The following is a 27,390-nucleotide window of genomic DNA, read 5'->3' on the forward strand; positions in this document are numbered from 1 at the left end:
TTCTCATAGCTGCCGGTTTACTACATACGGTAACTTGGGACACGGTGTCTTTTAAAGAACAAGAAATCTGTCTGGGAAAATATTTTTTAATACTACTGACTTGAAAATACCACTATTTATAAAATAAGTTGCATTGATTAACGATTATAAATGCTTGATTTTACTTTGATTTTGTAATTGAATCTCTACCATGCCTGGATTAAGTTGTTCTTATCCATTCATTCTTTCAGAAGGTCTTCACAAACAGAAAATGAAATAAAAGCTCGCCAAGAGCTCCCCCTAGTGGCTCAACAAGGAGAAAGTAAAGAGTTTTGATTCTTCATTGCGAAAACTTCATCTGCTACAGATTACGGTCTCATTTCATTCGGTTGGAACCTGGTTTCTGTTTATTGTCATTGCTTAGAAGGTAGAAAGGGTTCAAATTAAGTCTCAAGTAATTCATTTAGGACTTAAGTGTAAGAGAGATACTAGGAGACATGACCCGGTAGACAAGGCTAAGTTAAACCACATCACATTGTTGATCCCTGTTGACTAGAGTGAGTTTGTTTTAACAGTTGAGATGAAGAAGGAAAAGACTAACAGCTGTATCAATTTGGACAGTGGTGTTTGTTACATGGCCTGTGCCAAACAAAAAAAAAGGAATTTCCCAGAACAGTAAAGACATTGAAAACTTCAAGTGTTTATTTTTTATTTTATTATTTCTGAACAGTGTATCAACATAAAAAAAAAACTCAGCAACATGAATGAATATATTAATGAGCATCCCCTTCTCTTCTCCACAGACAGTAGCCTTCCAAGTGTCTACTGCAGTATGTACACATCATAACTCAGTTCTGAGCCGTGGAACCGGGGGGGTCTTCCTTCAACAGGGAGGGGAATACGGATCATTCACCTTTTCGGCTTTTATGTTGATTTTACCATACGATATAGTTGCGTTCATTGTCTCTTGACAAAAATGAAACATGCAGCATTACCCTTTAATAATCTGCCGAAGACTGTTTGTTACTCGGCAGTAAACTGGTTTGGTCCATCGCAAATGAATTGTCTTGCTTGATAAAAAAAAAGAAACATTTTCCTGAACCTTTTACTACCTCGTTGAAGAATCCCTTTAGTTAAAGTGACACCGTAATGGATTTCATGTCAAGTGTGGCTGTATGAAGTGAAATATAGCACGTATCGCAACTATTCACCCTCCGTTTTTCTTCTTCATGATAAATAAAACAAACACTGTCAATCCTAGCACAAAACAGACATTTGACACTAAACAGTGAGACACATCACCTCACAACACAAAAAGAGATCTTCCACTTCATGAACAAATTTCCCTTTCCTAGTCAGTCTTCAAGTCACTTCACTGTTTTCCCAGAGTTTTCTGGAAGCAGTTTTTGTTTCTGATTTAGACACCTCCGTGGGAAACTTTACCAGATACTGACCAAGAGGTTTGAATTTTCCAATTTGAGATTGTTTGACTGTGTGATACTGCTGGGAACTTGCACCTGGTTCGAAGCAAACACCCAATGCAACCTCCAATGTCATCAATTGCCTACACAAAGCACTCATTGTGTCTGGTGACCTTCTTCCACTGTTACAGATTGTTGGGTCCTCCATCAACTGCCTGGTAAAACTCGCTCTCTCTCCTCCTGAATCCACTGCTCCTTACCAATCACATCATCTACATACCAATTTACGGCATTTTTTTGTGGTCTACTTAAAAAAAAAAAGGGCTCGCAAACCTTAATACCCATAAGAGATGTCCGTGGACGTTCATAGGATTCTGAACTTTCTTTCTGTTTGTTGTTTACATCAGTGGCTGCGATTTCACATAAAACGCAGCCAATTAAAATACAGTGAATGTCTGTAAAAGGAAAAAGCCAATTTATACATTAAAAAAAAACACGAGCAGCATAAATAACACAAAAATATACAGATATCTGCCTTTAAAACCCTCATCAGTCCAACGTTGTGTAGCATTTTCGAGTGTAGTCGGCCAAGGCATTTGTAGCTCGACAAATAAATTACTTACATAGAAAATGTAAGAAAAGAATTAACACGGGGGCATTACAGAGAAATGATCAGAATGCTGAAGAACTACTTTTCTAGCAGAGGCCTTCAGAAACAGCTAGGAATCTTCCGTACACTTCCCAATTATAGATTTTCTCTTAGAACTCTTAGCGGACTTATAAGAAATGTCACTGAAATGTCACTGCCCGAACGCACATTTTGCTTTAGAAGTTTAGTAAATGGAAATGACTTCCTTTTCAAAGGTAGTTTCCTGTTAAGTGCAGAATAAGCGACGGCTACATTCGAACCACGGCACGTGATGATTAGAGTTCTTTGGTAACTCTGTAGTCTCCTCTTCTGAGACTCCATGGTTAAAGACTGGCTTTACGGGGGAGTGTTTTGTTCATTTGCGTGCTTGTGAGAGGGATCAAAAAAAAAAGTATTGAAACGCATCCTACGATGGACATAAAATGAAAAATTAAAAACTCCAAACCTAGAGAGATCACTCTCATGCTGTTTTTGACCTACTTTAGTTCCATTTTTACTGCTTAAAGAGTCTCCGGCTTTATTGTCTCGTCCATAAAAACCTGCCTTTGTATTATCACAACCCTCATAAATCACCGAAAAGACACCAGCTTATATATTTGCTTTTTGTTATACATATAATTCAAGCTGCCCCTTTACTTTTCTCTCAAAATCAATCAGCTTAATGCTAATCTAATCTTAATGAATGCCTCCTAATTAATGTTTCCTAAACTACAGTGATACATCTAGCTACTTAAAAAGGCACTTTTGCATGTTTTGTTGACTTAAGAAGCAAGAGGCCGAGCCTGCGACTCATTAAGTTGACCGTTTTACATCTTAAAAGGACACACAGCTATTTGGCAATGCTTCACACCAACAGATGCTAAGCAGAAGAATTATGAGTTTCGTCTTGTTGCTTTGCAGGGAGTTACAGCATCTAACCGACAGTACGCCAGTGTACCACCTTTATAAAGGAGGATTCCAGCAGGATTTGGGTATAATATTCCTAAAATATTATACCCCCAATGTGATGCTCTTACTTTTTTGATATCCATCCTCAGATGTTACATAACTTAAACAGAGGACGCTCAATTAAACCCCAAATAAAAGATAAAAAAGTGAAACTCACAAGATATAGACAACTCCAGATGTCTTCAGGCAAGACCGATTGTGAGATTCCGATTAAAAACACTTTAACGCCTACGCTGCAACAGCAGGCGGCGACAAACCGAACATCAATATCAAAATCGAAAAACGGAACTTGCTTCAGGTCGGAACTATAAAACTCACTGGAAATCGTGCTGGAATTCTCCGTGCAGCACAGCAGCGTGTGTGCTTCAGTAGTTCTGATTCTCTTCAGTCAACCAGATTTTGATTACAGTGTTGAGAGCTTTTAAGCGGACTTCAGTTTGCAGCTGTGTTAATGTAACCGCCAGTGTATCAACTATCAACTTGAGGATGCAGCAAGCAGGGATTCGTATTCAAGCCCCATTCCTGCCGTCAACTTTTAAGCTGGACATGCAGATATGCTTAATTAGTGTCCTAGTCAAAGAGCTGGCCCGAGAGCTATGGCTAGAGACAGCACACGTGAAATATAAACAACCGAGGTAATGCGGCGACGCTCCATCGTTTCCCAGCTCCTTCCGGCGGGGCGTTTTCTTGGCGGCAGAGCGGACCTATATAACTTGTGATGATGGTTACGTTTAGGCTGAGGGGCCGACGTCGCGGCGCGGCACCGGCGTGGCCCGCAGGAACCGGCGGGGGCCTGGCGGCCCGACCCTGTGTCCGTTAAACGTCTCTGTGTTTGTTTCCCTTGAGCGTGTCAGGCCTTTCCTGCCTTCATGTACGTGGGGATGGTGCCTCGCTGAGTCAGGCCCTCGAACCGTTTGTACGTGTAGTTCAGGAACACCCAGTCCTTTGATTTGAAGTCAGGCTCTGTTGCATTGGCTGTTCAAAACACACAGAAAATTTATTCAATGGACTTAGGTAGGCTAGTGATAAAGATCCAATGTTGGAAAGTAGGAGTGATGTCAGGGTTGTATTCTGCAACATCACCACCAGATGTCACCAGATTCTTCACACTGTGCCTTTAAGTTCACTTTGTTTTCAGTTAAATAATAATAATATTTACAACAGAGGTGACCTCATGCATGTGTGAAGAGAGGAGCCGCTGTAAAACTGAGTTTTACTACTATATAAACAAAAATAGGCTCTCATAACTGGTCAACATGAGACATCTGATATGACAAACCTGGCTGAAGGATGTCTGATTCAGGGAAGTCGTCAAAGTTTGAAGTGTCATCAATACTTTTGATTTCGATAGAAATGGCTGCCGGTCGCTCCCTGTGGACGGAGACAAGAGGTGTTCTGTCTTCTGATAAAAGTTTCATGTAAAGTGAGTCCGCGTTTAGAAAAGCACGTCTGTTTGTACCTGATGTGTTCCCAGTCCACGGACTCAAAGAATGGATGACTCTTGATCTCCTCTACACTCACAGCTCCGATTCTGTTCTCCGCATCAGTGCAATACCTTCAGTAACAGCCAACAGAAAATGAAAAGTGAAAAGCGAAAACAGAACTGAAAACTTATAAAAAGACAGCACATCCAGTTTCGGGGTCTGATCTTCCAGTGAGACTGGAATGTAGAAAAGTCAATGTTTGAACCTTAAAATCAAGTCTTTGGCCTTCTCTGAGATGGGGACTTCAGGTGGGAAGACGAGCGTTTCCTTCCAGTTCATGACCTTCCTGTAGGTCTCCTGCGGCGTCTCCGAGCAGAAAGGCGGGTAACCTGCCAACGACCCGAACACGCAACAGACAGAAGAAACGACGGTGACGCCTCAGCACCATCGACAGAGGTTTGAACTCCTACTTAAAGTCGTAGAGCGAGCTCAAACGTAAAGTGTATCAATCCCACAACACCAAGAAGAAGTCTGTTCTTACCGATGAGCATTTCATACATGATGACGCCCAGAGACCACCAATCACAGAGCTTGTTGTACCCTGTCTGCATGAACACTTCAGGAGCGATATAGTCCGGCGTTCCCACAGTGGAATAAGCCTGTAAGTAAGCCGCAACATTCAAAACCCAGCTTTCTAAATGGAAGATATGAAAATCACATCTAAAGCAGGGAACAGACCGGTCCGACTCACTCCCTTTAAGTTCATCGTATCGATTGAACAGACCAAACTTTTCTTGTTTTAACTTAGTCGGAATTACAAAGATAATTTTTATATGCTAAATGCCAGAAACCTCAGTGAGAACAGATTTTAGAAATGTTTTTGTAACTTTCCTTGAATTAAAAAGTTTTTATCTGTGTCATTGGTATTATCTGTCTTAAAAATGTATGACGTTACAAAGAGAAATTCTAAAAAGCAGTTCTCGCCATATTTTCAGGGATTTAGCAAATAGAAAAAAACCTGGTAATTCTAACTAAACTAAAACAATAAAAGTTTGATCTAACTTCAGACAGTGAGAAAAACATGTTTGTGTCTTTTTATTCAGTGTATGTAAATATCTGGTTTGAAATGTATAGACAACATGTGAAACCATGCTAGGAAGACAGCGATTTTAAATTAACTCCATCTGGAAAAGAACTGATCAAATTTGACATTTGCACAGGATGAATGCATGAAAACACCAAAACTACACATCAGCTTCAGTCTATGAAGGATCCGTACCAGCTGTCTCCTGTTCTTCTTCCAGGTTTCTGCTTTCCTCTTTGAGTTCATGTTCTGGAAAGCTGGGGAACAAAGAAGAGAAGCATTGTGCAAAACAAAATAGAACAATCTCAATTACATGTTGCTGCTTTTACTGATATTTGGTTCAGTCTACTTATGACTGATATGTGGCTCACAGAAATCACTGGGTGGGTTGTGCGTCAGGTTCCTGTAAAACTCCGTGCGATGAGCCTTCTTCAGTCCGGTGCACAAACCAAAGTCAGACAACTTCACGTGACCCTGGAAGCAAACGGACATTCAGTGACACTACGATCCTCGAACCGTACAACTCTGGAGTCGTTTGAGGGTCATGCGTTTGGTTCTGACCCTGGAGTCCAGTAGCAGGTTGTCAGGTTTGATGTCTCTGTGGATGAAGCCCAGCTGGTGGATGGAGTCAATGGCAAGGACCGTTTCTGCGATGTAGAACTGTGTGGCCTCTTCCGACAGGGTGTCCTTCTTCATGAGCAGCGTCATCATGTCGCCTGGCAACAGAAGGGCAGGAGATGTTTCTTGCTTATCGAATATCATCGGATGATGTGTAGAATGGGGTAAGCACCTCCAGGCAGGAATTCCATGATGAGGTAGAGGTTCCTCTTGTCCTGGAAGCTGTAGAACATCTTGACCACCCAGGCGCTGTCTGCCTCCACCAGGATGTCCCTCTCTGCGCGGATATGAGCCACCTGCAGGGGGAGCCGACCATGAACTTGAGAACACAGCAGGGTGTAATCTTGCATTTAGAACGGCAGAACCAGGAGTCACCTGCTCTTTCTCCAGCATGTCTGCTTTCCTCAGGATCTTCATGGCGTAAATGTGTCCTGTGTCCTTCTTCTGCACCAAACGGACCTAGACGAAGAAAAAGGTCTTGTTTTATTTAAACTTATCAGTCATTCAAGTTTTTTGAATAAAAAAATCAAACACATCATGTAGTCAATAGTTGTGAAAACCAATAGCAGATTTGCTTTTGATGATGTCAAGTCACTTGATCACTTGATATCCTCAAGTGCCATCTTGTTTCTCAATTGTTGACTGTATGATGTTTTTATGACTTTATTTTTGTGTTTTTATGGTGTTAAGCACTGTGAACTGCCTTGTTACTGGAATTTGCTATACAAATAAACTTGATTATTTCACTGATAGATATTGAATAAGAGGGGTCCTAGGATTGAGCCTTGGGGTACCCCATATGTGACTTCTGTCCTCTTTGATGAAAAGTTATCTACTGAAACAAGGAAATCCCTGTTCTTTATGCAAGATTCACACCAATTGAACTAACTGGACTTTTAGTTTCACTGAACCATTTCTGGACTAAAAAAATGTGGCCTACCTCTCCGAAAGCTCCCCTTCCGATAACCTTTAGAGACTCGAAGTCGTCCAAGCCGAGCCGCGTCCTCTTCAGACGCAGGAACTCCGTCTCCTTACGGGCGTGCTGGGAGCGCCGCATCACTTTCTGCAATGGTACAGAGACGCTGAGTTGGCCAAGTGGCTTCAAAAATTACAATTTTGGGTTTCTGAGGTGATTTCGTGTTTGTACAGTGTCTGAAGTAATCCAGCCCCTTGGACATCTTTACTGTCTATTCAGTTCATCTACAGCTGAATTTATGTAAAACGTAGGAAGCCAGTTGATTGTGCTGGATTTAATTTGTGGAAAAAATACAAATCCTGAGCTATTATAAGTTGGAATATCACATAAAATCCCAATAAATCTATTGAAATTTGTGGATCTAATATAAAAGAACATGAAAAAGTTGGATTTGTACCTCCTCGTCAGGCAAACCCTCCTCTTCCATGGCCTTCTCTAGCTTCTTCTGCCTAAAATGAGGAAGACGCCACATAAAACAGGTCATTCAAAGCATAAAACTCACAGTAAACATACATGATAAAACATTTCCAGTTTCTAGTTTCCTCCAAATAAGCCTGTGGATGTAATTGTTGGAGTGGAAGCTTCCAGAGAGCGATTAATGTAGGGTGTTGGTGTAAACAGAGACTCAGGTGTCTCCTACAGGAGTTCCCTGAGCAACAGATCAACCCTCAGGTAACAGGAGAGTGACAGGCGTTTGTTTTGTTCACACAGTCTCGGGGACGGTTGCCTTATCTACGAGCCCGAGCAGTGAAACTCGATGCTGTAAACAACAGCTCCGTTTAGCCTCAGCGACTCTCCCGTCAGCCGCTTGGAAGCCTCGTCCGGGGGCTTACCTCATCTCCCGCTCCTCGTGCTGCGTGAGGAGGGTGCTGTAGAAGTTCTCCAGTGTCAGCTTGGCCACGGTCACCCTCTCCCGGGTGTGGTTGCTCATGGGAAGGGCAGCTGCCGTCCCTCCCGTCATGGCCATGCTATCCTGGTGGACAACAAAAACACAAACAGATGAGTTGAGGAGGAAGCAGGTTTTGAGTTCTGGCAGGTTACCACGAGAACGGGTTAGGGCACTTGCTTGTGAGATTTGGAGCACTGGATTACAGTGTAGAGGTGTTTAGGCTACGTTCACACAGCACGTCTCGATGCTCAAATCTGATTTTTTTTTCGCTGAAATACTTTTTTTTTTTTTGCCTGCATGAAATAGATAGTCACATGCTGGATGGCTCACGGCCCATGAGGTTTTATTTCAGGAGTGCACATTTAAAAGTTTGAATAGAGTGGACTCTTTCAATTTTGATGGTCTTCGTTTAAACAGGGCAGGTCCAAAAAGAAAAAAGAAAACCCGGCAACACATTTGACAGCCAAATGATTCCCTTTCCCCTTCAAATACAGGGAAAAAGTGTTTGCGGCATCAGTTTTAATGATAAAATCACCTGAGTATTGAGGAAAAAATGGTGAACAAACCATGAACAGACATGCTAATCAAAAAGATCTTGATGACACTATTGGGAAAACATCCTGTTGACTAGAGTGTAAAGAGGATGGTGGAATCATAATGAGGCCAGCTGATAAATCAGTCAGTTTTTACATGAGAAACTGATCGTATTCACAGATCTTATCTGCCTAACATCAGCATCAGCAGGTCAGGCTTTTTGAAATATCAGTGAAAAAGAAAACTGCAACCGGTGCAGCCCTGCTCTGAAATAGTCACCATGATAAATTGTTGCAGAAATTATTGCGATAATATCGTTGGCTTGAGACCATTTTCAAATATTGTGTCGATAATGGCATAACAGTGCAAGTTCGCCCTCTCAAAGACAAATACAGGACATTAAAAAATAAAATATAGCCAAAAGCAATGGAAAAAACAAAATCAGCCTTAAAAAAGAATCATCAGAATTTAAATTGAGTTAAATTTTTTTTGCTGCAGTAAGAAAAATAAAATATCATCATTAATAATCAGTATGTTGCATTATTTTTGCAGCAGCATAAATAATTGTTGCTTTTCTATTTTACATAAATTAAAACCCAACTCGAAGACTACAAGACTGCTTAAAAGACAAACTAAGGAAATAAGTTGAATTTTCCTCCTGTTGAAGGAGCTGAATATTGATGAGAGCAGATTATGCAAACGTTACGTAAGAGAGGGAAAAAGGGACGAGGGTGGACGTGTATATCGCTAAAACATTTGGCGGCGCGCCATCAGAAAGGCGTGAATGGGTTAGATTAGCTCACAAAGACATTAAACAAGCCCTGCAGGACGGAGATAGGAGCCGTGTTTCGTCTATTCCCCCAGCCCTTTTCCCGTTTCGGCCCCGACGGTCCCTCAACAACAGGACACTTCCTGACTTCTGAGGGAAAAATCTCTGAATCACTGCTGCAAAGTCCCTGATTTGGAAGGAAAAAACGGGCTCAGGGTTCATTGAGTTTTGTCAACCTGGGTTACTGTAAGAAAGAAGCACAGCCCAACACTTCTTCTTCTTCCTTGGTTTAGGTTGTCAGTATACAAGAAGAACTAAAATCCTGCCGTTTTGATTGGATGCTGGTGACTGAGGGAGGTGAGTGGAAGAGCGGAGGCCTCTGAGGGGAGTGGAGCGATGAGGCCCACATCTAATGCACAGCAGAGGGGACAAAGCTGGCAGGAAAGGTGCTAAATGCAACCATTTAGGGTCCGACAAGGAAGCTGTGGCCGTAACAGCCGGTTTCTAGGCTTTTCTCTGCTGTCTGGCTAAGTCATGAAAAAAAATATTCATTACATCCTTCTTTGAAAGACTGAGCCCTTTATCCAATTATGACACCCTTTCTTTTCCTTTCAAGATAAATGTGTTTACATTTTCTAAATGTAACAAAAATATTACAAATTGCTTACTTTGGAACAAATACTGTTGTATTTGGAATTGAATAATTTTCAGTTTGGGCAATCATTGCTCGAGACCGGCCGATAAATTGAAAAATCTGATATTCTACCAATCATGACACAGGCTTTGGTGAGAGACGATGCCCGTTTCCATCTGTCGACTGGGAATGAAGGATGTGTCATCAACACATCAACAGGGGGCGATACGCAATACCCAGAGAGAGTAGAAACAAGATGGCAGATGTCCTCCTTGCCTCTGCGGCCCTTGTTCGCAATCATGCTCATTGTTTTTATTTCCAGAAAATGTACTTTCTTTTGAACATCCATCCATCCATCCATTTTCTTCCGCTTCATCCGGGATCGGGTCACGGGGGCAGCAGCTTCAGAAGGGAGGCCCAAATTTCCCTCTCCCCAGCCACTTGTTCCAGCTCCTCCAGGGGAACCCCAAGGTGTTCCCAGGCCAGCCGAGAGACATAGTCCCTCCAGCGTGTCCTGGGTCTTCGTCCCACCTCCTCCCGGTGGGACGTGGTCTTTTGAACAGATAATATTAAATATACGCTTACTGTTTTTATCTTCAGTTTGGTGAAGATAAAGGTGGAGATGACACCACAGTTCATGCTGAAGAACCAGGTATCCATAGTTTCCCATTAGAACCAGATTTGGCGCTCGGGAACTTCGTTTTTTCTGGTGATAATGCACAACACATCAGAAGCCATGACAGTGGGAACATTTCACCCCAGGCCTGTTTTTCTACGAGCCCGCCGCCGACAGTTTCCGGTTTTTCCTCATTAGGTGGATCCTGGCTGCGCGAGCCAAATAAACGCAGCTAGTGCGAGCGCATGCAGTGACGTTTGGGAAAACCTTATGGCTTCTTTCCATTGGGGAGAAGTGCGTACCTTCCTCTCATTCACGTTAGCGGAGCGGCTTGCGTTTCAGACTGACATAATGAGGAAAGTGTAACCGACTGGCTGTGGCATGACAGATTTTCCAGGCCGGGTTATGGGTTTATTTGGAAGTAATGCACTGCGTAATGTATGCTAACTTCCTATGCAGACAGTGTGTCTCTAGGAGGGCTACCGGTTTTTGCAGCCCTATGAATTCTGGTAACTCGTTGCAGGAGGAAAATTCATTATTGGGATCAATATCATTCTGCTTATTAAAGAAATATGATGCTCTTTGCTGCAGCTTGTTTAATTTCCACCGTTTACTCTTGGTCTGAGCATTGTTTGATGAAAACAGCCATGGCTCTTACCTGCCACGTGTAAGTCCGGGTAGAACTTGATTATTGCATGTGCTGTATGAGTGGAATTACATTTAAACTGAATGACTTGAGTAAAATAGAATGGTTATTATGGAATTTGGAACAATTCCTCCTGAAAGAACTGGTGTAACTGAGTCAAGTCCACTAATAGTTTAGTTTTATTTCATTGTGACTTTTTGTCTTATTCAGTAAGTTTTAATTAGTCTTTACAGTCGGTTTGATAGTTTTTGTTAGTTGTTAGTAAAATATTCTTTAGTTTTTATTATTTATACTTGGAGTTTAAGTTTTTTTTATACTTCGGTTCATTTTTAGATGCAGAATTCTAAAGGTCAAAGCATTGTGTTGTGATCGTGTTTACGTCGATCCGCTTTGAGGACAAAATGTGCCCAAGTCTTCAGCTGTTGTCTCGATTTTTCCAGAAAATGTTCTTTCCTTGTGATACAACCTAATTGGTGAAGTGCACCAGTTCCTCCCACAGCAAACCAAACCACGTGTTCTCAGGCTACCACTCTTCCCCTGCTTTTCTTCCAATCAGTGAGGTCCGACATTTCTGGTTTAGTTTTCACTGTGCAACTTCTACATTCAGGTATCTAAAGGGATTTATTTATCCACCAAACCCTTCACAATGCATTCAAAGTCAGCTCATGATGTTTGAAATTTAAATTTTAATACATTTACTTTCACATACAAGACCATGACGTGTATTTATGGTAACAAAAACCTTGCATTAAGTGTTCTCCTTTACAGAAATCCTCCATTTTTGATGTTTTCATTTCAACTGAGAACAATAATGTAACAAAAACAACATGGGCGGGTCCAGGTCAGATTGGCTTTTTTAGTTATGATTCAACTGTAAACAGCGGCTGCACACATTTTCTTGGGCGTTCAGTTTAGCTCCGCTGACATGCCATGATGATGTTTAAATTATTCACTCATCTAAACTTCGTTCCTGAGAAAGTTCGTGAGCAACTTTCCTGAGAAAGTCTGGAATCTGGAAAACCATTAAAAAGTTAATTTATTTCAGTTATTCAATTCAAAAACTGAAACTAATCATACAGACTTGTTACATACATAGTAAATATGTAACAGTAACGCATCGCAAATATATTTTCAAAACCCATACGAAGAAGCAAGACACACAGGTGGAAATGGTTACGAACTGGTCAGAAGGTGTTATATGGACGACCTGGGTCCAGCAGGATGTAGAAAATGAACCGGCTGTAAGCTAGTTGCACTCCAGCTGAGCTGCACGGCCCTTTAAATCCATCTGAAGGGACTGAATTTGGCTTGAAGTTAACCAGATCCACCCTGTAGCTAAACAAACAAGGCTGCACCACTCAGGCAATAACAAGGAAGGCATTATGAATGCAAGCAGACTGTTTAGAAGCTCAAGCATGCAAGCTTGAAGCAGCCCATTAAAACTAAAAACGACAGGAGCAGGGAGGGTACGGCATTACTGCTCTGACGGAACAGTTCCATTTGTTCAAGATGGCAACAAGACGGTTGTTCTGGTTACTCTGCAGAACCGCAGCAGTCCCACAGATTAAAAAGTATTTCCCCCTGTAACAAGTGCTGACACTTGGGGAATTATCTAGTGCAACAACTTTTTGACAGGATTTTAAAAAGCTTCTTCAAATCGCTGAGATCCACCGGCTTACGGGTAACCAGCTGAATCTAATTCACAGCAGTTTTCCCCCCTCCCAAAAAAAACATACAACAAAACGAACAAAAAGGCCTTTATCCTTGTAAAACCCGGATTTCTCAGAATGTGTAAAATTCTCCAGTCAGTCAGACGCGCTCCACCCTTACAGCACTGTTTTCCGTCTTGAATGAGGCGACTCATTTGTGACGCCACTGAGAACACACACGAGCTCACACGAGCAAAAACTCCCAAAACACCCAAACAAGAAAATGATCATCAGTCAGACCTGCTTCATGCAACCCAACCTACTGCTGTCTGAAAAAAAAAAAGAGTCCTTAATCATTTAATAAGACAATGATTATTAGGCTTATGCTCAGGAATGACAACTTTGTAATTCATCCACAACAAAAGCAACAGGAAACAGGCATATTTCAGATTCTAACCAAGTTGAACAACAAACATATCTGGTACATTTTGAATGTGTTGCACAGTTGCTTTAACTCGAATGATGCATGTTTAAGTTTGCATTTGTAGATTTTGACCTGCAGAGAGAATTACATTAACGTACCTGACCAGGTTTTGGTTTAGCAGATGGTTCTGCAACTCCTCCAGAACAACGCCACCCTGACAACGCTCTGCTGCTGTCTGTGTTCTTTATACATTAGACACAAAAATGTGTTTGCATTATGTTTTTTATTAATCTTGATCTCTAACTCTAAAAATATTTGCATGTGGGGTTCCTCAAGGCTTTGTTGTTGGGTCACTTTTATTTAGGGATGAGCCGGCTGCCAAAATCAAGATTTACACAAATTAAACCAAAAAAGAAAACCTCGAAAAAAAATAAATAAATAAAAAAATATGCAAAATTTTCTAATAAATTGTTCCTGTCAGCCACAGTCTATTGGCTGAAAGAAGACATTGTCTTTTTCCCTTAAAAACAGTGATTGTTGTTATCTTAAATAACTGTAATAATCAATATGCTGTATTATTTTAGCTGGAGTAGAACTGATTTGCTTTTGTTTTAAATAAAATTGGTCTTTTAGTACTTAACGTTGTATTGCAAACTTGAGGTATTTTAAGTGAGAAAATGACTCAGGCCCTTGTGTACGACATTTTGCAACACCTTATCAAAATCATCCTGTCTGAGATACAACTGCATTTGCGTGCATCTGGTTATTTACATCCATAAATACACATGTAGATCAAAGGTCCTCAAGGCTCCACTCTCGGGTCACTTTTTATGTAATATCCACACGGTTCCTCGAACTCAGACTGCATAAGATTACATCTCATACTATATGCTGATGATACAAGTTTCTATTTGAGTACCCTCATGCCCACAGTGTTTTATAGTGTCTGACTTAATGTATCTATAATATCAGTGAGTGCATCAGGCATAATGTTACACAGCAGTCATTGTTATTGCTTAACTAACCTACCAGCTTCTTCAAACTAGAATTAAAGCTATTCTTTTTGGATTTTGTTCATTTTTTTTCTTGTGTTTTTAATTTTATTTTATTTTCAGAGGCATTCGAAATTGCTTTGACGTCAAAATAAACTTGCCCTTACCTTATGGAGGTTCTATTACAAATAAGCACTGTTCAGACAGTATTAACATGGTGTATTTTACATTTCACATGCATTTTATTGTATTTTACCTACCTCCGTGTCCTGCTCCAGAGTCAATTATTGGCGTGCCGCCAGCACACAGCAATATAAGGGAAAAATATGTAAAATAATCCGGTCTGTGCCTAATAAATAGGCAGCTTCAGGCTGGAGGAACCAGTTAATATTGGCTATCCGTCAGAGACCTATGAGGATGAACAGTAAACATCACCGGTATCAACGCCAAAATCATAACAAAGCTCTTCTGTCGCTGGCAGCAACCTAACCTAAAATTATTAGAAAATATTTAACCGTCTTTAGCTGTCTACCCGACCCCCTCAAAATATCACCAGTCTTCCCGTTTCAGTCGCTACAAAACATAAAATAGGGACCGCTGCTTCCTGAGCTCGTCGGGCTCATCAGACGCTCTGGGCTGACAACGCAAACACGTCGACATGAAAAACGTGAGTGTCGGCCAATCAGCGGCGTCCGAAACCCGACTTATTTTCCTCTAGCCAATCACGACGCGGACACAACGTAGAGGAGCAGGTGCTTCAACCAATGAGAGTGCCTCTGCCGTCACACAACGGACGCAGGTTTATTCGGCTAGCTTGCTCTCCTCTAGGCAGCTATGAAGAATATACTGTACTACCTCCAGTTGTGAGCGTTGTTACATCATTTTGGGGGCTGTGGTTTTGCGGACCCCGGCTAAAAATAGCTAATGTGGCGTCACTGTGTTTAAGTTCAATACATAATTTAAAAAGGGATCGTTTTTCCATCTTACAGTGCTGAAAAGATTTCCACCTAATATATCATTTCACTGTTTGCTTTGAAGATATCTCACATCCTCAAACTATTTGAAAAACTATCAGATAAAATAGTTCAAGTAAATATTTTTTTTTAAGTTTTGAAATAATTATTTTCACCTATGAAGCAAAATAACCCAATCTGATCCTATGTGAAAAGGTAACTGTCTCCTTTATTAACTCAGGTATTAACATTTGATTGATATATGTTTTTCATTTACATTTTATTAGCTATATCCCAGCCTTATTAATGCTAGATGTGTAGAATGAAGAAATCATTTAAATAGAATATGTCTGACAACACATGAAATAGGCTAAAAAGGCAACACATTGTTCCTGAAGCTAAAGATCTAGACGTCTGGAAAGAGTTTCAAAGACATTTTTTAAGGTTTGGAACTCGAGTCAACAACAGTGAGAGTCATCAACCACAAATGGAGTAAATGTGGAACGGTTGTGAACCTTCCCACCACAGACCAGCCTACCTAAATTAAAGCAAGATTGCATCAACTACTCACCCAGTTAGTCAAAAAAAAAAAGAAAAAAAAACAGACACACACACACACACACGCACACACACACACACACACACACACACACACACACACACACACACACACACACACACACAAAAACAACAAAATACCAAGAAAATGGCTGACGATTTCTTGGCAAGTACAAAGACTTTCGGGAAAATATTCTATGGACTTAGCTTGGGGCTTAATTGAAAAACAAATAACAGTTTGGGTAGCTCTCTTTTCACAAAATCAATTAAATTGTAGTTGGAAAGCTTGCTTTCTGTTTTTAGAATCTGTTTGATATATGAATAAAATATGAGTGACAGAGCATTTTTTTCATGGCACTGCAAATGACACGGCAAATTAAGATCAGGGATTGATTATACATGTATGACTATTGCCGTTGACTGTAAAAGTAAGGCAGTTACACCAGATGGAGGTTTTGTGTACATTAACCTGAGGAATAAAACCATAAACCACGATAAGACTCCAAGACTTTCATTATGAGAAAATTTTCGGAGAACTTTCACACTTCTGACTACAAACGTATTCATTGTTTTAAACGAGGTAATAAAAATTAGGCCTTCAGTTTAAATCAAAGTGCAAAGCAGAAAGCCAGTTGGAAACCAGCCTACTTCCTCTAAAGGTCCAATGGGAGCGCAGCCACTCTATCAAGGTTGCTTTCGATGTTTCCTTGTAAAAAAACAAACAAACAAAAAAACATCCCAAAGGTCTTTAGGACAGATGTGTACGGAGCAACAAAAGATGGACCTGATTAGTCCTGGGAATCACAGATAAACACAGACGTATCACTGACAACCCAGTTCTGTTGACCCAAACAAAGCACACAGCAAGTTAAGAGTGGACGTTAACATTTTCCTGTCATAAATCTCCTTATTTGGACGGCTGGTTGGCCTTTTACCGTTAGAGCTGTGACGTCGCGGGATAGAGGAAAGGTGGGTGTTCCCTGCCAGCATGTCTGGGTGTGGTGAGCAACAGACAAGGCTGTTTTTATGTTTTTCGTATCAATGGGGCCCACTGAGCTGTGACACAGCATCTATATTTAGATTTGGCCGGTGCATTTTCTGGCCTGCAGCCCATGCTGCGTGAAGTTCAGGTTTAAACGGATTCAAGACACTCAACTGACCCACAATAATCAGTGGGTCATGTAAAAAGGTTGTCATTAAATTTATTAGTTTTAATAATAAAGTAATTACCAATTCCCTTTGCATTTATTGATCATCTGTTTTTTATTACACATTTATTTTACCTGGAATGTCCTGCTGAGATCCACAATACCAAAGATTTGGAGGGAAAAGTTCTTTTAATTCTTTAATACGTTATGCTTGAAGATGAGATTGATGGCTAATAGCATTTTGCTAGCAAAGTCTTTGGCAACAACAATCCCATTTATATATATTTTTGCCAATTGTAAAACACTCAACCGAAGGATTTATGCAAGGATAGATAAGGATAATTTCAGCTAATTTAAAATAAAAAAAAATTAAAAGTAGGAGATGGGACCAGAGACAGTTCCTTGAGGAACACCTAAAGATATTGTAAGCCTCTTGGATCAAATGAAATTAAAGCCCTAAAAATTGAAATAATTTTAGATATAGTCTCATCTGTCTACTTCTCCTTTTCTACCCTCTCAGCAGTTTGTTTTTCTAGCTCTGCTTTGCCCCTTTAGAATTATGAAATCTACCAAAATAAGGGCTCACTTCCCTAAAACTCTCACACTTTCATGATGTAAGTTTTTGTTCTACTTTCTGTAAAAGTCACGAGTTGATGCCCGCCTGTATATTAGGAAACAACAACTTGGAAAGAATCACATCAATTCAGAGGATATAAAAAAGAATACAAACCTGTTATCACTGCAGGGTTTTTGTGATGTAAAAAAACAAGTTAATTTTTAGGTCATTTTCAAACGCTTCCACCTCATTAATATGGTTAAACTAAAACATTGTTGAAGTGCATTTTGATTCAAACACAGCCATTAGTTATTGTATTTAAGTTTTGTAGAAAGTGGCTCAATGATTTAGGTAAATTTACCATTTCTGCAAATATATCATCTTTTTTTTTTGTTTTTGCTCATCCATCTTCTGGTGATGGATCTGATGGATCTGAATGTATGGCTGTAACCAGATATTTACGTATACATGATAAAAGATATGCAACCTTTTTATTCTTAGTTTGTCATGAACTTTTTCCTAATTTAGGTCAATGTGTATTTCCACATGTATTGGTAAAAGCCAAAATGAAATTGTTTCTATTACATTTCCTAGATTTTACTTTGTGAAGGGCGCCAGGAATTCTTCTGACAACAAAACGTTGACACATGATGATGCTGCCACTCCTGTACCTTACAGATGAGAGGCTGTTCTCAACCTTTCAATATTTATTTTCCTTGTAAATGCAACGATATTTATTTTAACAAAAGGTCTTTAAAAACAGAGCATCGTTTAAAAATGGTCTTTGTCTGCAGTGTTTCGCTCCATATTGTGACCTGGCTTTTCGTCTCTGATTGGCACATCTTGGTATTGAACTCATTTCACTGTGGATTAATGACACCTTCACTATCTTCAGCCAGGTTATTTACATGGTTGGTTAAATTCTGGGTTCTCCTTCCTGGACGGCATGATGGCCGCCCATTCCAATACAGCTTACACTTGAACACAACCGAGTAGATGAACGTACCACCTTTAGACATTTGAAAATCGAATAAGGATGAACCAGAATAGTGGAGCTTAACAGTTCTCTTCCTGATGTCTTGATTTTTTCCCCCATGATGTCACACACAGAAGAAGGCATTACCTTAAAACATATTTACAGAAGTGCCTCCTGGTGTTCAAATGGTGTAAATTCCCCTAAATTGCCATGACTACCACAATGCGTAACCTTAACTTTACTTATTTTGTGACTTCGGGCAGCACAGATGAGACAAACTTAAAAGTATTAGAGTAAGGTGTTATTCACTTTCTAAGGCTGTTAAAGAAAAGCTGCATCACTAAAACCTGACATTTTCACATAGGTTTGTAGATTTGTTTTGTCTTTTTAGGCCATTTTTTATAATGAGAGATGTTAGATCCGATACTAAACAGAAGCCATCTCTCAAAGGCATTTTAATGCAACATATGAAGCCATTAAACATGCTTTCAAGCTCTGAAGTTTGTCGTTTAGCACAGTGGGAGTGAACCCATCATTCATTTATAAAAGACAACAAACCCCCCCCCCCCCCGATGCTATTAAGACCTGATCCATGAAGTATTTATGTTGGACATAAATGAGATCAGCTAAAATAAAGTATAGGCTGTTAGTGGAAATGCTGCTCCGTATTTTTAATCACATATTTACATTGTAACCTTTTTCAAAGCAGACTGAAGTGTTTACATTTGTCAAAAAGCATAATATTGTCAAAAAAACAACAAATGAAATGTACAACATAGAATCTACATATATAACAGTGGACGTGTTGCTAGGGTGAATGTCCGAATTAACTTTTTTTTTTTTTTTTTACTTAAGCCAGCCAAAAAAATAAATAAATAAGAAAAACACAATTCAGAATGACTTCAATTATTTGATTTCAAAATAATGCTTTTAACTTTAAACTATATAGGAGAGTCTAGTCTTGTTCATCCCAGACACACGTTTGGCAGTGGAGAGATCTTCACGTTTTTGAAAAATAAACATTGGCCGTGTGGAAAAAAACAAAAACAAAAAAGTGTCCGTTGGTGGCAGGACGAGACGTCAGGACTCGGCCGGTGAAGGCTGGCTCAGCGCTCCGTTTCGGGTGCGCAGCTGCGACTGGGCGATGTCAGCCAGCGCGTTCTGGATCTTCTCCAGCAGCATGTCACCGCGGTACACCACCTCCTCCAGACGAGCCGCCGCGTCGTGGTTCTCCTCCTCCAGCTGACGGAGGCTGGCCGCCTGGCGACAGGTGACAGAGCTGCAGAGTCAACCGCTGCGTCGGATTTTAATCTTCTTTTACTTAAGAGTTAAGGATCTAAAATTGTGTTTTTGTGGGACTTATGTGGGGGGAAAAAACTCAAAGTGGTGTATAATGATGAAGTGGAAGGACAAATGGTACATTGGATTTATATTTTATTTTACAAATACAAATCTTAAACAGTGTGCTGTGCATTAAAACACAGAACATAACCCACTGGTGTCAAAAAAAGGAATTATTAAAAATGTTTTCTTTTTTGTTTGTTCTGTTATCCAATTGGTTGATTGTAATTTTGGAGATCAATACTTGTGTTCAAATAGCCTGTAATGTATTTTATTTTTTTTAAATGTGGCAAACATACACCAAATTTTTGTGATATGTCTGTCCTGGCTGGATTTTGACCTGGACTTTGACTGGGCCATTTCAGAACATGACGATCCAGCTCATGTTCTGAAATGCAGCCTTGGTTGCTCCTACAAAGACAAACGATGCTTCTTAGAGTTGGTTTTATTAAGAGTTATATGATTAAAAGTTTTGAATAAAGATGCATGCCACACTTTTCAGATTTCTACTGGTAAAAATTTTGAAAACCTGGTATTGTTTTCCTTCCATTTCACAATTATGCACTTACTTTTTGTTGATTTGTAACATAAAATTGAATAATTATTTATATGGACATGAATTCAAGAAGGCGGTTATGACTGTTTTGGGAAACAGTCATAACATAAATCTACATTTTACATATTAAAGCCTTTTGCTGGTGAAGGCTACCATCAGGACACAAAAGCAGAGCTCCAGCATACTTACAGCATGATCCCAACTTGATTCTTTTAGCCATCTTGGTAGTCATTCCATAAATATATCAAGCACATGCTCACATGACTTGCATTATTTTTACCCAGCGACCCCAGAAGGCTCAGGCATTCACGTTGGATCTCATGTATCCCTGCGCTTCCAGAAAAGGGAGCTACGCGTTAGCAGCGAGGCTAATTCCATCCACAAGCAGCCAAAACAGAGGCTGACAAAGAGCAGCTGTACAACCAGGAAGTGGCATAACGATATACAAATTTTGCAGAGTGATTGTTGCACAGAGTGACCTCGTATCAAAAAAGTTTACTCTGCGAGAGAAAAAAAAGGAACATTTCACTGGATCCAATTTCACAAGAATTTTTTTCCTCAACTGTCTGGCAACAACTTAGTGATGTGTTACATGAGAACCTTTACATCTCAAAAAGCAGGTAGAAAAACTCAAAGTACTGATCAGATAAGAACGACACAGCATCAGTGATACTCTGAAGAACAACAGTCAACATGGTGAACTTTGACTGTATGAATACTTTTGATGCATTTTCAAAATGAAAATATTTAGAAGAAAAACTGAAGTCTGGTTTGAAGTCGAGAACAAACTATTTCCCTCCCAGATTCTGGGGCTACCTAAATGGAAACCAACCCAGATGGCTCCCTCTGCTGGCCAAAAGCTGGAAATCCCCACCAGAAACCTTAATGGGATCCACGATTAGTTGTAACAATAAACTTTGAGAAATATTTATTTTTCCATGTAAAAACAACACAGTAAAAATACTGTAGATTGGTTGTTTTTTTTATAAATTTAAATAAAATATTGCCACATACACATCGCCATGTTGCTTACGCTGCCATGCAGCGACGTATGTTAGGATCGGTAGTGCTAGCTACATCTCCAACCAAAACAGCGATGAGTAACGCTAAACCTATTCAATTTAAACCGGGAAAAAGAGAACTATTGGGATGGAATTAGCTTACTATATTCTTTCAACATTTACAAACTAATATTTGCCATTTTAATAACTTTTTTTTTTAAAGTTTTTATTTTTTTAGCGAGTTAATCTATTTCCTGGACATACAGACACTCGTGCTAGACCGAATGAGCAGCACGCGAACTCCTGTTTAAAACTGACCTGCAGGGCCGCCGTAGACTCCTCGCTGGGCAGAGAGTCGATCAGAACGTCCACGTCTTTGGCTGTCCTGGCTATCAGAGCTGCAAACAGTTGAGCGTATTCTGGAAGAGAGAGAGAGAGAAAAAGAAAAAAAACATTGTAAACTAAAAACTAAAAAAATCTGTAAACGTTAATGAAGTGTGCAAAGGAGCATTTTTGTTCAACACAGTCTAAACCTTTTGCAGAATCACATTTTGGGATCATAAAGCCACAAACCTCATTGTGGCTTTGCAATTGTTAAAAACACTTGAGAACACTTGCATTTTATTAGTGTGGGGAGGCAGCAAGAGAGGAAGTCAACTCATTTATTTGATGCTCTGTTATCAAAATAAACTATCAAAGATTTACTTTTGAACAAAACAAAAGAAGAAGTAAATTTTAAGGGGTGAACTGATTGCAGTTTTCTGGATGAAAGCCGATTTTTAAAATTTCTGATCAGTCGTTTCCAATTTTTTTTTGTCTGAAAAGTCGCCAAATATAGTGACAAAGTGACTAAGTTAGCAGCAGCGGGACGACTGCTGCTAACTGCACATAGGTTGAAAGATATCTGTGGAGCAGAAGTATTATCCTGTGTTCAGCAGAGCCAAGCCAACATCTTATCATTCACAAAGCCGGTCCGCAGTGAAGCAAAAAGCTGGAGAAGAAGGTTTTGGATCAAAGCATGTGGATGTGTTAGAATGGCCTAGTCAAAGTCCAATTGAGATCTGAAAACTTGTGTTTACAGATGTCCTCCCTCCAAACTGGTTGAGTTTGAGCTACTTTGGAAAAAAAACAAACAAACAAACAAAAAAAAAAACACCAAATATGTGAATGTGGTAGAGACACACCTCACCTTTTAGATTTGTTTATGTTTGCTTTCATGAAATAAAACGTAGAAAACCTTACTTCATTTAGCTTCATATTTAAAACACTATTCTGTGTTAGCTTATGCTTGTGAGGCTGTAATGAACATGTACTGAGCCAACCTTCAGTGGGGTTTGCAGGCTGATCCTTGTTGATGGCCGTCTGGATGTTACTGAAAGAGGCAGGTGGAGCGCATTGCTGCAGAACGCCGATGGCGTTACAGAACTGATCAGCGAGCTGCAGCAGAAACAAAATCAATACAGAAATCGATTAGATTATCATTCAATACAACGCTGCAGTCCACCAACGATTCAGCGCCACCTAGCTTCAACCGAGTCTAAGTAGAGCTTCCAACACGATATGATATTCAAATGTGCCAATCATGTAAAGAAGAATATACTTTCTAAGTAAATTACATATAAACCATAGACTCGTGCATCTAGTGGTTAGCTGTGGCAGCTAGATAGCTTGAAAAGTCACGTATACTGTAGTTTTGGAGGAGTTACTACTTGCTATTACTGCTTATTTAATCAGAGCTATCAAGTTCTCGTCACATAAGCACAAAAAATGTCCGTTTTCTACAGCTTCTTTAAAAAGAGAGTTTAGCGAACCGAATTGACTGCGTCTTGAAGTTGCGTTAGCCGATCCGCCATCTTTTCTGTCACTACAGGAAATCGGGTCCTCTCTCGCGAGAGCGTGAGCGCAAACTCTCGCGGAAGTAGACAGGGCTGTTTCGGAAGAGTTCAGTTTGCTGTAGCTGAAAGCGGCTTCTTGACTCGTCGCCTGACAACAGAGCTAATGTGAATGTTTCTGTCTGCTTCCATTGTCGTCCGTGTTCGAAGGGAACGGGCCCACAACAGAACTTCAGCCGGGGACCAGTTTTAGTGTGTAGCTAATGACAGCCACCAAACGTCAACAGGAAGTAAAGAGGCTAGCTAACACTAGCGTCTACTTGCACTTTGAGCTCTTCAGGTATGACTTTCATATTTTACATATTTCCTGTTGTTTAAAATGAGCACTGAACAATAAGCAAAAACAGGGGCTGCTGTCAAACATTTTTTATTAATTGTTTAGTGTATTGTACCACTGCTAGATGGTATTAGTTTAGTTAGCATACCTAGCAACTGTCAGCTAAAGTCAGAAAATGAGGAGGTAGTTAAAATAAGCTAAGAATAGCAGTTTTTATCTTTGTAAAATATGCTGAGCTGTCTTGTATATTAATATAAAACAAGTTGATATTTCTAAATTGAAATATTATAGATAGATTAAAATTTGATAATAGAAATGGCGATTTCAGTACTTCAGTTCAAAAAGTGAAACTCGTATAAACCCATTAGACACAGTGTAAAATTATTTCTGATTAGTTTAATGATTGTGGCTTACAGGTAGTAACAAGTTGAGCACAGTTGAGCTTGTTCCAAAGTTAAAATGATCTTATGAGTTACAACTATATTAATAGCTCTCGGATAGATAAATAAGTAAATTGGATATGACTGTAACATATATTAATGATATTTTTCAGTACTGAGCTGTACCTGCACTTTTCACTGTGTTTCTAGAATCTGATTCCATCTTTCTTTATTAGATCATATAGTTCAGCAAATTAGAAACGGTTTTAGTAAACAACTTATAATGTTTCTCTTCCAAGAAAAGAGTGAGTTTTGAACATGTAGATGGCTCTGTTGTTAATTGTCCTAACTAATTCATTTTAGAGTGATCTCTTCAGACCTTCTCTGAATTTGTTCTGACTACGACTCGTCTCTCCTCAGGTATGAACTGCTCTTTAGAGAAGGTTCTGGCAGATGCCAAGTCGTTAGTAGAAAGACTCCGTAACCACGACAATGCCGCAGAGATGCTCATCGAACAGACAACCTCCCTCAACAAGCGGGTGGAGGCCATGAAGCAGGTAGGACACGAGTGTGTTGCTGGCTGAATGACCAAAAGCACTTCATTCATGACGGGGTTCACTCAGAAAAGCGGCCTAACTCCATAACTTTTATTTAATATTCTCATAAAACAAGTTGGTTTTAAACTTGCTGCCACCAGGGCGCAGTGTTCTCCCAGAAAGCTGGAGCATATTTTATATATAGTGCATTCTCCAGAACAAATGGGTCTGTGAACATTGGTGTACATATGAAATGGTGAAAGAGATAGTCATGATTTAAAAGAAGACTGCAAAATTAATCGTCAGAACAATCGATTACTAAAATAACGGTTTGCTGCAGCGCTGTATGAAAAGCTGATGACGTGTGATCTCCTGTTGCCAGTACCAGGAGGAGATCGATTCTCTTAACCAGGTTGCACGACATCGACCTCGCTCCAGTCTGGTCCTGGGAATCCAGCAGGAAAACCGTCAGATCAGGGAACTCCAACAGGAAAACAAAGGTAAAACACTTCTGGATTCACGCTCATTCTGTGTCCTCGGCCTCATTCTATAAGAAACAGGACCAAGCTTGTGTCCTCTCCTCCTGCAGAGCTCCGAACGTCGTTGGAGGAGCACCAGTCCGCACTGGAGCTCATCATGACCAAGTACAGGGAGCAGGTGTTCAGGCTTCTCATGGCCAGCAAGAGGGAGGACCCTGCCATCGTCACGCAGCTGAAAGAGCAGCACACCACAGTCAGCACACCTGCTTAGAGCTGATCCGCTGATGAGAAACATGCGTAAAAAATGTATGGAACTTGAATGTCCTTCTGCTCTTTCCAGGAAATGCAGGCGCACATAGACAAAATAAACGAGATGGCCTCGGTGATGAGGAAGGCGATAGAGGTGGACGAAGGCCGGGTTTGTGAAGACGAGGAGAGGATTAAACAGCTAGAGGTAACGCTGGACAACTTTCAGAAATTCTTAGTTTTACAAGTATTTTATACCAGAGTGACTCCTTAAAAACGCATGTTTCTAAAATTATAGCCTTAAAATGTCTTGAATTAGTTTTCAAAAATGTAAATATGCTAATCACAGATCTTAAATGTTGTTCCAGTGCCATTCAAACCTTAATGTATTTTTTTTTTTTGCCAAACTTTTCAGTCAAGTGAAAGTTTGAGTCTCACACAGATGTTTTTATCACATTCTGAGACTGGAGGCAGTTGGTAACTACTTGCTAATATACCCTTGCTAGTTAGCATCTAGTTTTTTTGTGTTCATCATGAGAACAAGTGTATCATCATTTGGCTGGAGGAAGTTGGTTTTTGCCACTGACTCCAATCATCCCCCAATTATCCACTATGTTTATAGGTTTTTTGTGTCTTAAATTTTTATTCAAGTTGGCATTAAAAAAAGATCTTAAAAAGTCTTAAATTTGCTGAAAGCTGCAGCTACCCATAATACCCAGAGGGAGCGGAACCAGATTCAGGGTTCACTGACTGCAGTCTTTTAAAAGACAGATTTTCAGATTCTGATTTTGAACAATACCATTTTTATTTCACTTAAGAAGTCGCTAAATATAGCAGTAAAGTTGCTAAGTTTGCAATAGTGGGGTGACCGTTGTTGGCTGCGCACATGTCAGCCGACAACAGTTGATATCAGTTTCACATGTAAATATCATCCAATCGCTGTTCTTCCAAAATCAAGAGAATCTGAATAATAGTTTATTTCACAGTTAACACAAATACAAAATAAGTAACATATTGTTCCCAAAGAGATCAACACTTGTAATAAATAATTACATAATAAATACATGTATGTATAATTTTTGATGATTAATTGGTGCACGTCTACACCAGATGGTTCAACCTACGTTACCAGATTTCTGTTTGTTTCTGTTGGACTGGGCCGTATGTTCCGCTTTCTGTCAGACAATACTGAATGAAAATGTACATTCAGGAGGTCATGACCTTAAGCTGAGGTCATGAGGTCAATAATCCAAAGCACACCAGCAGGTTTATCTCTAAGTGGCACAAAAGAATAAAAGATGATTTTCTTATGGTTTAATCCAGTCACACAGGAGGATTTTCAAACACAAAAAGCATTTTTAAGGTCTTACCACACCATGTTAGTAAGGTTTAACTCCAGTCTTTGACTAGACCATTACTAGTTCTCACACACGGAACCGACTGTGTTTGTGTGTTCCAGCTGGAGAACAGCGGACTCCGAGAGCTGCTGGGAATCAGTCGTGAGGCTTTCCTCGTCCTAAAGAGAGAAGAGGCCTCCGAGAACACATCGCTGTCTCCACTGCTGACCAGCGCCGACGTCAGCCTGCGGAAGAGCTAGAGCCCCGCCCCTTTACAGGCCGCCGCCGCCGTTCCACCCACAGACTCCTCAAGGCGAAGCCTCCTGCCGCATGTCGCCACCGGAGCCCCGTCTCTGTCTGCTGTCGCTGTAATGTTTTGCTTTCTTGTGTCAGTGTGGAGCCTGCGTCGTTTTAAAGTATGAATGAGTGACAGAATTATATAAATAAATCCACAGTGGTCAAACCGTGTGAGGCCATGTTGATTTAATGTAACATCTAAACAATCGTAGCACGTATTCCCCTGTTTCTGCCTCTGTTTTGGTTTCAGTGGTTGTGTGTGTATTCGCAACTTCTTACTTTCACAACTCCTTGTTATTGTTGTCAACGGATTTAAGGACAGGAAGCGAAACTTTGTCTGCTCAAAACATTGCCCGGAGAAGGAGCAGAAGTTCTCAGGTTCTTTTATTTATGGGGGAAAAAATAATAAAACTACAGTGTAAATATCAGCCTTTTACAGTTACAAAATAAATTAGCTTAAAAATAAGATGAGTTACTTGAAATATGTTCATTTACAGTGCTTTGCATTGTTTGTTTTACAAATAAAAATCTGAGAAGTATGGTGTGAATTTACTCTGATACCTCCAAGTGAAATTTGGTGTGTCTGGCTGCTTTCAAAATGTTGA

At 40.1% G+C, this 27,390-nt stretch overlaps 3 protein-coding genes across 3 annotated transcripts; 1 reads left to right on the forward strand and 2 right to left on the reverse strand.

Moving 5' to 3' along the window:
- Nucleotides 1–659: 659 nt before the first annotated feature.
- Nucleotides 660–14,900, reverse strand: LOC106909957 (serine/threonine-protein kinase 38-like). Its single transcript, XM_014976466.2, has 14 exons — nucleotides 14,513–14,900; nucleotides 7,933–8,072; nucleotides 7,497–7,548; nucleotides 7,064–7,186; nucleotides 6,499–6,582; nucleotides 6,296–6,419; nucleotides 6,067–6,221; nucleotides 5,877–5,979; nucleotides 5,701–5,762; nucleotides 4,963–5,080; nucleotides 4,687–4,810; nucleotides 4,457–4,552; nucleotides 4,277–4,368; nucleotides 660–3,972 (listed from the first exon to the last, which is right to left on the reverse strand). Exons 2-14 carry the CDS (start codon nucleotides 8,064–8,066, stop codon nucleotides 3,848–3,850), a joined length of 1,392 nt encoding a protein of 463 aa, XP_014831952.1. The 5' UTR covers nucleotides 8,067–8,072; nucleotides 14,513–14,900; the 3' UTR covers nucleotides 660–3,847.
- Nucleotides 14,901–19,089: 4,189 nt separating this feature from the next.
- Nucleotides 19,090–23,264, reverse strand: med21 (mediator complex subunit 21). Its single transcript, XM_014976455.2, has 4 exons — nucleotides 23,153–23,264; nucleotides 22,664–22,778; nucleotides 21,660–21,760; nucleotides 19,090–19,703 (listed from the first exon to the last, which is right to left on the reverse strand). The coding sequence occupies exons 1-4, from the start codon at nucleotides 23,192–23,194 to the stop codon at nucleotides 19,524–19,526; spliced, it is 438 nt and encodes a 145-aa protein (XP_014831941.2). The 5' UTR covers nucleotides 23,195–23,264; the 3' UTR covers nucleotides 19,090–19,523.
- Nucleotides 23,262–27,324, forward strand: fgfr1op2 (FGFR1 oncogene partner 2). The gene is made up of 6 exons (XM_014976449.2): nucleotides 23,262–23,513; nucleotides 24,311–24,447; nucleotides 24,809–24,926; nucleotides 25,016–25,158; nucleotides 25,246–25,359; nucleotides 26,611–27,324. Exons 2-6 carry the CDS (start codon nucleotides 24,313–24,315, stop codon nucleotides 26,746–26,748), a joined length of 648 nt encoding a protein of 215 aa, XP_014831935.1. The 5' UTR covers nucleotides 23,262–23,513; nucleotides 24,311–24,312; the 3' UTR covers nucleotides 26,749–27,324.
- The last annotated feature ends 66 nt before the right edge of the window (nucleotides 27,325–27,390 follow it).

This window comes from Poecilia mexicana, unplaced genomic scaffold (assembly GCF_051168715.1).
Source record: "Poecilia mexicana isolate PSO_F unplaced genomic scaffold, ASM5116871v1 scaffold_23, whole genome shotgun sequence".
In the NCBI taxonomy this organism is placed as follows: Eukaryota; Metazoa; Chordata; class Actinopteri; order Cyprinodontiformes; family Poeciliidae; genus Poecilia; species Poecilia mexicana.